This window comes from Mesoplodon bidens (assembly GCF_964165515.1).
Source record: "Mesoplodon bidens genome assembly, chromosome: 4".
Classification (NCBI taxonomy): Eukaryota; Metazoa; Chordata; class Mammalia; order Artiodactyla; family Ziphiidae; genus Mesoplodon; species Mesoplodon bidens.
In genome coordinates, this window is record NC_138160.1 from 77,787,166 (window position 1) to 77,801,478 (window position 14,313).

At 34.2% G+C, this 14,313-nt stretch overlaps 1 protein-coding gene across 23 annotated transcripts in view; it reads right to left on the reverse strand.

Moving 5' to 3' along the window:
* The window catches only part of MCTP1 (multiple C2 and transmembrane domain containing 1), a gene marked incomplete at its 3' end in the record, with an annotated part of 528,826 nt that overhangs the window by 151,738 nt on the left and 362,775 nt on the right, over positions 1-14,313 (reverse strand). For 22 of the 23 annotated variants that reach the window (XM_081230423.1, XM_081230441.1, XM_081230442.1 and 19 more), the window contains 5 exons: positions 11,220-11,322; positions 9,362-9,464; positions 8,929-9,030; positions 8,474-8,548; positions 6,140-6,259 (listed from right to left, as the gene is read on the reverse strand). In XM_081230423.1, coding sequence (XP_081086549.1) covers positions 6,140-6,259; positions 8,474-8,548; positions 8,929-9,030; positions 9,362-9,464; positions 11,220-11,322 — 503 coding nt within the window. Of the gene's footprint in view, positions 1-6,133; positions 6,260-8,473; positions 8,549-8,928; positions 9,031-9,361; positions 9,465-11,219; positions 11,323-14,313 lie in introns of those variants that run through there. The other variant, XM_081230437.1, reaches the window with a different exon arrangement.

A 14,313-nucleotide genomic window follows, 5' to 3' on the forward strand; every position in this document is an offset into this window, starting at 1 on the left:
GAGAAAAAGTGAAATAACTCGAGATTTTCCTCAAATCACCCACAGAAGAAAACGTCTCCAGATTATAGCATCTTACTACTTACTGCTTTAGAGAACAAAGGAGGGAGAGTAGAAATAATAGATAATGTGTGTGATGTGTTATAAGAATTAAATTCTTCTTGTTGAAAATATAAAATAAAATTTAAGAGGAGTAAGCTTTTCAGAGAGTGGTAGACTCTGTGCCTTATGTTATTATCTCCCTCCAAAGAGCAGGAGCCCCTTTTGCTGACATTATTAAAATAAACAAAAAAGGGTATTGGCACCATTTAAAGAAAGCTAAGCGCTGATTTGAGGAAGTGCTGCACTGGTATATGTAACAGCCACAAAAATAAAACAAAAAGATTATACATTCAAATAGACCTACAAACTGAACTAGAGCATCACTCCTCAAGGATTGGAGAAATCTAGTCAAAATGCTTTGTTTCATTAACATCTGATTTTAGCTAATTGTGATCAATCCTAAAACTCAACTCACTTCTAAACTGTGGTCTTTGGGGGGGCTTTTACACAGTTGCAAGAATTTTTATGCAACGCTTTTCAGAAGGTACCAGTTACAAAAAAACAATATTTTCATAGGCCAATGCTTGAAAAAAATTTTCCTTCCATGGAATTCGGATAAATTTGGAAAAAATGTATACATCAACTTAAAGTGCCAGCACGTTCCTATGAATTGGGCACACAATCTATTTACTGAAAAGAAAAATATAGTACTAGAATTTTCTAAGTGTCAATACTCTTTGACTTTGTAAAAGGAATTTTAGGCAACTAGAAGGTATACAATCTTCTAAATCAATGAAACTCTGTATAGGCTTTCTTTTTTTCTCACTTACACATTTGTGAAGGAAATGTTTAATGTACCTTTAAAATTTGTGCAAATTAAATTGGAAGTATTGTTTATAAACTTAGTAAATCCTTATGTCAGAGGAAAGCATCTATAAAGAAGGGTGGGCAAAAGGTCTTGGAAGTTTAGATTTACATAATTCCAGGAAAATTCAAGAATACAAGGATAGGACCATCAGTTATAGATCATTCTGCTTTAGTATTTGTTTCTTTGGTTTTCAGGGGTCCTTCTATTTTGCTGTTGTGGGGAAAGTAACAAAAATTACATCTGGAACATTTCCAATTTTTTCTGCTGGCACTAAAAAAAAAATGGTAGCAACAACAACAAAAGCTTCTATAAAAATCATTTGAAAATTGCTAGAAACCTGAAGCATAATCTTGTTGGTGTGGTATTACTGATGTCTCACACTCTTTAAAATAGAAATTTCTGTTGAAATTTAAAATTACCTTCCATATGTCCGGTACAATCACCCTCTTTTGTTCAGCGATATGAAGGCTAGTAAGACTTGAATCTAAACTACAGGTGATATAGACATGTCTTTGTTTTCACATTAACATTGCTTCTTAAGTGATGCTCCCTTTTTAGTCCTTGAACATGAAGGTCACTTAAAATGTCCTTATTGTTTGTAGTAACTTTTAGAAAAATCCATATGTTGTTTAATAGCAGCAGGCTTTCTACACAGGAAGTACTTGATAAGGTTTCCTCGGGAGCCTATTGTCTTCAGATCATTGTATTATATTCCCATCGCCTCTGCAAGTTCAGTTCCTCCTTTGCTTGTGCTTCCTCCATTTTTTTTTTTTTAAATCATTTGGCTACACAGAGCTGTCTCATGTCATTCTTTGCATACATCATCACTGTTTTTTCTCTTTGCCTGCATAATGGCCTAGCTTTTCTGAGAGACGCTGTTGTCCAGAGTGTGATCCTTTACTAAAATGGGGATTGAATGAAGGTGGAGCTCAAATTATCTAGGAGCAAAGGAAAACCAGGCATTTGAAAATGACCTAGAAAGGAACGAGTAATGAACCAGAGTGGCCTCAATGAATTGCTGTAGAGGGAATTCTCAGTTTTGACACAAAAGGAATGCCTGGATACCAAGGAAAACCTAGGGGAAGAATCTCGGTAGGAAGCCTGCCTCATCGGCTGGTCAGCCCGGAGGGCTGAAGCCAGTAGCTCTCCAGATAGGAACAGAAACACATGTATTTTATGAGTAACAGTTAAGCATTCAAACATGCTGTTTTGGAACACAAGGTACTTTGAGGAGTTGACATCCCTTCGTAATTCATGTTCATTGTTCCTCTAAGCAAAATATGTGTCCCCCTTTAGTTATTCTGCTAGGAATTGTACTTTAAAGGCAAGAGGACATTTTTGATAATGCACATCTTAAACTTTTCATTAAACTACCAAATTTAAATTCTACCTTTTTGTGCACTCTGACATTTTTGTCTGGCATTTTCATTAATTTTGCGACATACATAAATGTAGCTGAAATGTTAACTGATCAATACTTTGTCTCTCTCATGTAGCACTAGCGTTCCATTCCCTAAGGACCACACAGCAGAACAGAAATTAAATGTGTAAAATATCAAATGTTAATGTTAAACACAGCGGCACTTACTGTATAACGACAGAAAAGGCTAAAACAATTCCAAATGGACAGATGGTACCACAAATTATCTACAATCCCATTTAAGGATTAAAGTTTGTCCTGTAAAATAATTCTTTGACGCACACTGAAGTGTGTCCTTTTTACTGATAGCCCGGTTGTCCAATTATTTTTGTGCTCATTACAGTGAGAAATGACAGTACTGAAAAGAAAGAGAGAATGTACACTTTTTTTTTTTCCATGTTGCACCCACTGACATCCACAAGAACACAAATGTCTGGTCAAGAGCCTGATGAAAATTAGGCCCAATTTATGAGACATTTCCACGTCTACAATAGATGATTCCCAAAGACAAGTGGTTGTGCCTTCCACACCACATACATCTGTGTTTGCTCTTAAGCATACAATATTCATAGTAAAATTTAGAAACCTAATTCATAGCACACAACAATAAGGACATTCATTCCCAGGAACGTGTTTGCTTATATTTCATCCATCACCTTCCAGGCCGATTTCTGCTTCTAATACTGTAAGCCAGCTTTGAACCTTCCACAGAGCACATAGGTAGCACATAAAGAAGCCAGGGCAGCTCTCCCCCTGCATTTCACATACTCTCCATTTTAACTGACATAGGGACAAAAATTATTGTTTTTCCATTTTAATTTCATTATTCTACATTTATTTTTGGATAGTAAATTAGAAAAGAAAAACAAAATGGAATAGAAAAAAGGCACTTAAACATAAAGTTTACTGATCTGGGCCTAAAACCAAGAGGCATAATGGTACAAATGCATGTGCTCCATGAGAGGCAGCTGCATTTATGAAGAAGTGGGCCAAGTGGAACCAATATTATAATAATAGACCCGTGATCCATCAACAGGGAATGATGGGAACAATATGTTTGTAACAATGGGGTGCTGCTCATAGCTTCTCCTAATGGAAAGCAGTTCTTTTCAAAAAACTGGCCTAAAAAAGGCTCTGGTTATGCAATAAGATCTTTGAAACATTTCATTTTTAAATACATCATTGAATATCTACAAGATGAATAAAAATCCTACAACAGTTCTTTTTTCCCAAATCGTTATGATATTAAGATTACAAGGTACATACTTTAAAAGCTCTTTTAAAAAGGAAATAATAGCCATGTGGCTTGGGGCAAGGTACTTAACTTGTCTGTGCCTCAGCTTCTCCCTCTGTATATCAGGAAAATAATAGTATCTACCTCATAATAGGTTGTTGGGAATATTAAATTTATTAATGCATAAAAAGCACTTTCATGCTTTAGTGCCTGAAAAACAGTTCTTTGGCACATAGATTTGTAATAAATGTTAGCTGTTATTATTACTATATAAGGATCTTTTTGTATCAGAATTTAATCTGAGACTAAAATAGAAGACTGAGAGAGGATTATGAAATAGTTTAGAATTCAAATGGAAGGTATAGAAAAAATTGCTACAAAGCATTAAGCTATGTCTAGCTTTATTAGAGCAAACCCTTATTTATATGGTATCATTGAAGAAAGTTTCTCCAAATAAGAAAAAGATTTCAGACTGACTGACTGGATCATTGGTTGGTCTATCTATTTAGATAGTCATTTATATTGGAAGCCTACTAACGCTAGATACTCTGCAGGTGATGCTAGAGTCCCAGGTGAAAAAGGCAGGGTTCCCATTCTCCTGGAACTCCTAGTTCAAGTCCAGATAAATGAAGCTGGCTTTTGTTTTCATTGTTTTAATAACATTCAATGGAATGTAATTCAGTGCTTCTTTTTTTTTTTCCAATAAAACCATTAATATTGTTGTTTCTTCTCAAAAGTACTGTTAATGTGCGTTCACATTGTAGTTTTTGGTCTCTTTTTTCACCATCAGTGTCAGGAGTCCCTTTTCCTACCTTTATTGTGGCCTCCCCTGCCCCCCTTATTCTGAAAGCATCTTTCATTCAGCTTGTGTTTTGTAGGACCCAGTCTGTTAGAAACTGACCACCAGCTAAGAGAGAGAATAGTACATTTCTTCCCCAGTGAATTTTGACTCCCTTTCAGTGAAATTACTCAAGTACCATCATGTACATGTAGCTAAGTTTCTCAGAGTTTCACTGCCTGGTATTTTTTTCAATCAGAAAGAAATTGTGAAAAAAAAGTCTGCCATCTTGAATTCATTTTACATGAGCGACCTCTAGAAGCCAGATGAAGTTTATGAAGACTTACACACACATTGTAATGCTAAATTGCCCAAAATGAAGGTTCCTGAACAAATGATATAATTATATAGGTTTCTCTGATTTCAAATTTCACATATAGCTGTGAGGAATGACTTTGGGAGGAGTGAATCAAAGATGGCAGCATGACATTTTCAGTAGAATATTACTGTGTCTCCTTTAAGGTCCCTGGAACCTGGAAGTAATGGCATAAAATACACACAGAAACTCAATATCATTTTTTCCTCATTAACATCAAAGTGCCTCTATGATGCTGAAAAATAATAATAAAGTTTGTTTAACAGTACTCCAATGTATTTATTATGGGAGAGAGCTAAATACAAGAATATTGAAAGAGGCAGATTTTCTTTTCTAAAACTTAATGATGATGACAGTCACTTTCTCTAAGGAGACAACGACATGTCTATGGGAAGCAGGCTGCCTAACTTTCTGGTAACTTACAACACAAAGGGACATATACACTCTTTGTTCCATGTGCTCAGACATTAATGAAAGTCCCATACAAGGCCTGAGAGGAGGACAGAGCTCAAAGTACTAAACAGATGTGCATACACTCATTTGAATGGTAATACTAAAATGTTGATTTGTTACTATAATTAAAACTCTTCTTGTAAGCCCCTTATAATAAAGTCATATTCTGAGAAACTGGCAACTATAAGGAAGCATAAGGTACTCATATTCTGACAAATATGACAATAAAATAAAAGATTTCAAAAGAACGACTCCACTTAAACTTCAAACTGAAACCCTGAATAAGCAAAAATAATGTGAGAGCAGAAAATCCCAGCTGAAGCTCAGAGGAAAGTATTCTTTCAGATTTTCTAGCTTTGCAAGTTGGTCTCATCAGCAGTTTTTAAATAACCAAAGTAAAAGGCTACAAGATGAACACTGTCAGAGGACTATTTGGATCTATCAAACTCTCACTCATGCCTTTTTAAAAGCTGGAAATCTCAGAAATAATAAAATGTGCCTTAAATAGGTCACATCCACTTCCAACTGATTCACATATTAAAGTATTACCAACTAGCATTCTACTGCCAAAGATTTTCATATTTTGAAAAAATATCTACAGGACAAATAAAATTAAAATGAAGATGCTCAAGATTATTATTATTTTTTAATGCTAAGGACTTTTCTTGGCTCTGCTATTGGGATTTGGAATTATGCAATATGTAAAATTTTACATTTTAACTGTCACAGAGAAAATTATACATTGGCTGAGATGTCTTATATTCCGGAAATCTGAGGCGGGGATGTATTCTTAGACTCAGACCCTGAACAATCCATCAGGTTCCTGCCCACGGCAAATCTGCCCAGTCAAGTCTCAAAATAGAAGTTTAAAATGGCCACATCAACATAACTGTAACTATTGCCACAGAAACATGCAGCTATGATTACTGAATTTAATGAATAATAATGTAAGTAATACAGTATGATCATACCACAAAAGCAGCGAGGCTCCTTGCGGGTGAATCCCAGTCAAAGCAACTATTAATGTAGTATGCAGCATTTACGAGCACCATGACACAACGCTTCATTCTGATAAAGTTTCTTAGTAGCAGCTATAGGAAGATGAAAGTATTATTAGAATTTGCAAGACTAAAACCCATCAGATATGCTACAAAATTCTTCTAGTGTGATTTAAAATGGATTCAGAAAGTTAATAAAGTTGTAAGAATATACCAAGCAATTTGGCTCACAAGTTAGAAGAAAAGAAGTATCTCTAGAGAAGATGAAAAGAACTAAATTATAAGTACAATTTCTTAGTTAAATATATTTGCATAAATAATACTATCATGCAAATTGGGCTACCTCTATTCAAAAGAAAAAAAAATCTCCAACAGATCAAAAACATTTTTTTGCCACTTAGAATACTGGGAACCTTAAATATATTTAAGAATTCTGAAGTCCTGTGCTTTTAAAATGCTTTAAATGCTTTAATTTCAAGATATTTCAAAGTGAAATGGATAACTGGGGATGGTTTTATTTAGGGCCTTAGGGAAAAACCTGTCAAGTACTGCTTTATTATAGAAAACTAACATTTTTTTCACCATTTCAGTAGGATTCTCCCTTTCTTACTATCATAGTCTCATTCTCTCTCTCTCTTTTCCCTCTTTGTCCCTCTATCTCCCTCCTTCCCACAATAAATTTCACCCACGTTTTCTCATTACCTTTTCATAATTTTGGGTTCAGGGAAAAGTGTATGGCAAGTACTTTACAAAATCTGTTACTAAAAAAGGTATATGACAAATTATTATATACAAAATAAGCTACAAAGATATATCATACTACACGAGGAATATAGTCAATATTTTATAATAACGACAAATGGAGCAAACCTTTAAAAATTGGGAATCACTATATTGTACACTTGTAACATATAATACTGTACATCAACTACACCTCAATAAAGAAAAAGAGATAGAAAAGCTACAGATACTGAACAAGAAAAAAAAGTACATGAGAATTGATATAATTTAAATTAAAAATTTAAAATTAAGGCATGACTGCAGCTGTAAGAAAAACAGCCCGTACGCTAGATATAGGTTCAAAAAATTACATACGGCTATGTTAATAATTAGAGTAATGTGTCTGCAGGTTAATATTTTGCTACTTCCAAGTACACTTCAAGGCCGATCTGGCATTTTAAAGTAGCTATGTAAAGTTAACTGGGGTCATATAGAAAAAATAATGTATGTATGTGTACATACAGATGCGCATACATGCATACCAGTTTAAACAAGTTAAAATTTCTTTCAGGCAAATTAAAAAGTGTCCCTATTTGTTTCCTTCTTGGCCCCTGATCACCTTACTTTAAGTGCTACTTTTATAACTTTTAACTATAACTGTGGAAATATGTAATCTGTATTTCTGTTCAGATAGGTATTACATTTGTAACTCATGCATTGTCTTTAAACAACTACAGATTGCACGGTTTATGGTGAAGTGATTGGATTAAAAACAAAATATTTTTGGTCTTCTAATAGCACAGGAAATTATTAAAGATTTTAACACACACAAATGAGTTCTGTAAACTTTATAACCTCAAATACATTTGATTTTAGCTGTGTTAATTGGAAGTAAACAATTTTTTAAAGGGGTACTCTTTTTTAACTTGCTATCAAATCGAATTTAAAACTACAAGTCTAATTACGAGATATCAAGCATAATTTAAAATTTCTTCATGATATAAAAATCAGGGTTCCTGATTTTCTATTTTCTTAGCTAAAAATGCCAATAATAGTTCACTTCTAAAAGATTATAGTTAAAATCTAATTAAGAGGAAGGCTTCCCTTAAAAGATAGAGCCCCCTCTCTCATGGATTAGAGGGAAGAGCTTTATACTGGGCTCACTTTACAGACACCTGCATCATACCTGTGGGTGGTCTGGACATATATTTGAACCTCAGCTTTTGGTGTTCTCATTTACACATTCCATGGCAATCAAATTGTATTTTATGTTCAAAATGATCATTCTTCTGCTAACGCATGAATACATATCCATTCTATGCAGAGCCTACAGTATCCCCTTTCCTTTCTGACCACCCCCATCCAACTTACTAGTTTGGTATTGTCCTTGTTTGATCTTTTAAGGAAAGGAAGGGAAAAGAGAAAAAGAAAAAAGAAAAGAAAGAGCCATTTCACATCAGTAGATGATCAAAAATTCCATAGTCTTCCCCCCTCCTTACCTCCAACAAAGTTTATTTGAATTTACATAGATGTTTTACAGATATAATCAAGTCTTCCCAGAGGGATTAATCTTTCCTTGCTTTTTACCTGTTTAGAGAGTCTGTTTTCCTCTTCAATGTACTTCTGTTCTTTGGGTATTAATGTTCGTAAGCTGGCTTTCACCTATACATCAACATATGTGTCTGTTATGGTTTAATATAGTACAAACGTTTACAAGTTTTTCACGCAGTTCAATTTGCAATAATTTTGAAAGTTTCAAAGTCCTGGCTGCTGTGCTCATAAAATATAAATGTATACAGTTGCACATGCATGCACTCCCATTTCTGACGCCGGCAGGCAGTGGCCAGAGCACAGCCACAGCGGCAGCCGCCAGCTATAACAGAAAGTGTGGGTGTGCCAGGCAGTGGCAGAAGCGTATTCTCCAGGATACATCAAGGTTTAGAGAAAATGAGGAATGACAGAAATTCTCTACAAATCAGGAACAAAAGCTTTCATGAAACTGAACTCTTTAGCAGTACAAAAAAGCCAAAGTTAAGACTTACAGCATTAAAAATCACATCTATTTCAAGATAGATGACCCCCTTTGTTGGCCCTGTCAGCTGCTTGTTTTTCAAGACGTAGGCTTTCTGTTCACCATTTTGAATCTGCGGGAAAAGGACATGACAGCCGTCTGTCTCGCGGTCTCCACTGAATACACTCCCTCGGTGACCTTTGACCCCCAGCTGCTGAAACTGACAGAGAACCCAAAACAACTGTGGCAATTCTGACAAGTACCTGTTCATTACCAGGATCAAGTCTGTCAGGAAAAATTAACTATCATGGGATTCAACATGGCCGTGCATTGAGTATGTTAAAATTTTTAGTGTTCTTATTACAGACCTTGGTTGAGAAATGACAGATATAGAGCCGAGGGTTTTTTTTTTTTTCCTTGAGCAAAAGCAACACAGAGCAGTGTGTCAGGTGAATGAAACTTACGGACAGCAATGGTATAGCAACTTTGCCCAGAAAGTCAGCACTTCGATCCCGATCTTCATCATAAACTGTCACTTCAAGAACTGAATGGATATCTTTAATGTTGCTGCATAATAAATATATGTAAGGAAAAAAAGACTTCATCAGTGGGGAACAAGAACACAAATGCTTTTGAAAATTTAGATAGCTCCAGCTGATTTGGTATATATGTGTTTTATGTATACCATTTGCATACACATACATAAGGTAGCTTGGTATCTGACAGAATTTCCCACAATGCACCTTAGTAGACCTGATGGTTCTATTATCTGGAACTTTGAGTACAACTGTAACTTTAAGTTATAATTTTTCAATAAAATATAATTTCCATCTGGATGGGCAAAGAATAAGTTATTGTTAAAAAAAATCAGTAAGTGGCACTTATTTTTTTTTAGATTTGTCCTATTCTCATTATTACATTAATTCCCATCTTCTTGTTACTCCCACATGAAGCACCACCAGGTTTGATTTCAACAAGAGTCACAGTATAGTTTATATAATTTTTCTTTTTTATTATAATAGAATATCTCCTTTATCTTTATAGCTCTCACCAAAACTCTGACTTATTTTTGTTTGGTTTACAGTAAAAATTAACCAACACAGAGTACAGAATGAAGAAAATGTAACATTGATAGCTATTGTACCACCCTAGGATTTAGAAATTAAGTAGTGTTCCATTATGTTCCAAACACAACATACGTTAATAAACAAGTATGCAAGCTCTTCATATTTTGTTTCTAGAAAAATAAGCCCCAATTGTTGACAGCATTTATTCTTTGATCAAATTGTTTACCAAGAAAACATGAATTAAAAGAAAACAAAAAATGAATATATTCATTACTGAAAGACAGAAACCACATGTGAGAAAAGGCTTTATCAGAGCACAATCAATTAATGGCTTTGATAATTATCAATCCTATTCATTCAATTATGCATCCCAGAGAAAAACACTCTCCACAACCTTCTTAGGAGTGCAAGTCTCCTGACCAGGCTTTCATCTCTTATAAAAATGTGAAATTCCTTAAAGATAAATTGGTCAGATAATTAAATCTGATTAGTTACTGGCTCTTAAGCAAGGACATTATAAGAAATTAATGAGGAATTTAGCAGTTTCTCATATACGAAAATAAAACAGTTTCTCATATATGAAAATAAAATAAAACTATGTTAGAAAACTTAAGAAGTACTTCTGTTTGGAGAGTTTTCCTTTGTTCAGAGTTCATTTCTAAAGCCCAGCTTAAAAAAAAAAACCACGGACTTAGGAGATACTATAGTGTAGCATCGGCAGCTTTTACAGTGCATGATTGAAAAGATTTACAAACTTTTTAAAACAAAAAGAAAATTAACTCAAAGTGTTTTCTGGTACATAGGACAGTACTTAATATTCTTATTGTGCTAAAATGCAACAAACCAAAACTAAAGCATCTGCGAATCCGAGACTGGATTGTTTGCTGATTTGAGCAATGGAACAAATAGAGCTTTGTCCTCCTTGTTGTCAGTGCAATTGGGGAGAATTTCAATAGAAAGTATAAAAGGAAGAAGCAGTACGGCAATTCAGTTAATGGGAGCAAAATCCTTCGTCAAATCATATATAAAATGCACAGTTTAAAAAAAATATCTGTGAAAACAAAGAAAAATGGCATACCCTTTCCCCAGGTTTCACTATCAGGAAGGTAATGCAATTATGCAGTTCATTGTTGCTGGCAAAGGCAGGCCAGATTCATTGAGTTGTTAATCAGTTAAGAATAAACGCACAAAAATCTCAAAAATAAATATCATTTAGCAGCAGTTTTGAAATGAGCTCAAAGGAATGACTACTTACAATGTGAAGACTTTGTTCCACTCAGGACTGAGATTTTTGTAGACAGTATGTGTTAGCAGCCTATCATTGTTCAGTTCAACCACACAAAATGGGTCACTTTTACCTACAAGAGATATGGAGGGAACATTTTTAGTACAAATAGCACCCACAGTTCACAGTGTCGTGACCGTGACCACATCTCTTTTCTAAAAAGTTTTACAGAAAACAAAAAGTAAAGTAAAATTTTAAAAATTAAAAAATAACATCAAAATAGAGTTAGGTGTAACTGGGTGATGCTAACAATTGTGATTCAGAGCAATTTAGAACTTGAAAAAAGTAAAAGAGAGCAAATTACATGGCTGTATTTTAATCTGCAATTTTTTTTTTACAAAACTACTACGATAACTGCTGGTTATGAGGGGAAACGTGATACATATCCATCCCTAAATCAGATTTTATTTAATTCAATGACCTTTGAAAGGTTCAGCCCCTTTACTTCAATGCATGTATTTTCCAACTCATCTGACTCACTAGGAACTTGTAATAGAAATTCCTAAACAAGTTTATTTTGGGAAAACTGTTATATTGCAGAATTACAACATTTTAATCTGACTTTAGATTCTCTTCTGAAATATCTATGGCATCACAAAAAGGTAAATTAGACCCTCTGAGGCAGAAAAAAATTCTGCCATTTGAAACTTAACCTCAGTAACCAATCTGCATGTTAAAGAGCAGTATTTTTTCTGTCCACCGAGAGTGAAGGATTTGGAAGTTATCATATATTCAGAGCCACTCTACTAAGCCATAGTCAAACCTCATCCATTTGGTAATTATATCTTGTGATGTCCTCAATATTTTTGTAATGTCATGTCCTGTATTGTAAGAACCCATAAAGTCATTGGCTCTATGGGGGCAGCATTAATGATATTAGTGCAGCATGTAATTTGTTTGATACCTTATACAAATGACAATGAAATCAATATTTAGAGAAAGCTGTCCAGAGGTCATATCTTTTAAACTACAATATTGATTTAGACTACATAAGAGGTTAATGTGCATATTATTAACTTTAATGATAAAGAATAATTGTTTTAAATGCATTGTGAATTGTAGTCACAGTAGTTTACACTTCTGTGAAAGCTTAAATATCACTGAAGATTTTCAATTAAATTTTAATAGGAAAGAATTCATTAGCTATCAGTGACAGATAAGCTATGTATTCCCACACAGCAGTGTATTTACTTTCCATATTGTAATTTTGAAAATGAGCCGTACAAACTGTGACTCACCTTTAATTTAATTTATTAATTTTACATTAAAAAAGAGATTTAATATGTGTGTGTTAGTTTAGTGGCCTCCTATAGCCCAGGATAATTGCGTAATTAACATTATGGCAGTCTTTTCAGTTTTTGGTCTTGGGAATAATTTTCAATAAAGAATAGAGAACTGAAACTCTTTAAGGTCGGGTGAAAATTTTACCTCTGGTTTAGGATCTGTATTTTTCCCCACCTTCTTCAGTCCTCTTGCCCTACCTGTTACCACTCTCATTTACAACTCACACATGCCATGAAAGATGGTATTCAAAAAAATTTTTGTTCGTTAAAACACGGTGTAATAGGTTTTATTTGCCACATCAACAACTTTATTTTCTCCCAAAGAATTCAGGTACAAGCATGAAAGATAGATTAGTTTTCAAAAACTTAGTTATTCTTAAGGCTCATATTAAGCATCTTCTCTCCACGCCTAGCTTTGTGCTGGGTACTATGGTATAAACAAAAGAACAGAGCATATAAGCTCCAACGTCAAATAGTTTATAAAAGGTTTGGAGAGATAAAATATATCTACATATAACAAACATACGGAAGATTAAAGCCACATTTATGATAGAATTCATGTCAAAAGAGTATTTTACTTTCACTTTAGATGAAATGAAAAGCTTTGGAAACATTTACTTAAAAGACAAGTGTAACTCTCATACTCTTCCTTGGACCTCATTTTAACTTTTCTTATATACATGTACATTCATGTTAATCAGTAAAAAGTAACTACAAAAAGATAGCACTTTTCAGTATTTTGTTCCCTCATTTTCACTTGCTTTACTTAAATTACTATTCTATTTCAACTGACTTGGTTTTACTTGCCCTCAAATGACCAACAATGTGTAATAGATTCAGTCAAAACTGTACCACTGCTTCAATAACAAAACACAAGAACAAACTCCAGAGACCAAAATCTATGGTGAAAAAATTTACCTTAAACTTCTACAAACAGAGGATGAAAATCTTTACTTGACTTTTTTCCCCATAGGAAGTATATTCAGTTGTGTAAGACTGAATACAGTTCTTTCAACCAACCCCATGGAAAGTCTCCCAAATCATCACCTTCTTTGTTGCTGTACTTTTAATTTACTGACAGTAGAAGATCTAGAGTCAGTGGTTGGCTAAAGGATCAGAAAGAAACAAAATCTGTGCTTAATGTTTAACATTTTTCGTATCTTGTTAAGAAACTGATACATGTATCAAACTCTATGCCCATGAGGTAGTGGCAATCCATATTTTCTTACTATTTAATTGATTATTTCTGAAGACCATGCCTAGGGAAAACCAGTATCAGCCATCTATCACCACATTACTTAATCTCTCAGTTACTCTCCTCTACTAGAAGAAAGATGTTAAAGAACTAGAGACACTTCCACACCAAAAACAGTGTAGAGCCTTCTAAAGCCACTTCTCAGTCATTTTGCTATTCTAAATTCCAGTGGCATACCATCACTGGCAAAGATATTCTCCTATCAGAACCTATATTATAATTTGGAATGGGTAGCCAATATAATTTTTAAGAGAACATGTTAGACATTATGCAGGATATAATGGTGCTTACATTAAAAAAAAGAGCCTTTGCCTGAGGTAGACCAAACTGCTATTTAACTTGGCTTTAATTCAAGCTGATTTTCTCCAACCTGAAATCTATTATTCTTAACCTGCTTACAGTCATATAAAAGACGGACTGTGGTCAGTGACATGACCCAATCCATGTAAATGCTGTCATTTTCATTTTTCTGAAAACTTCCTCTCAAGTTTAACACATCTTCTTTTCAAGTTTAACATATCTTTGA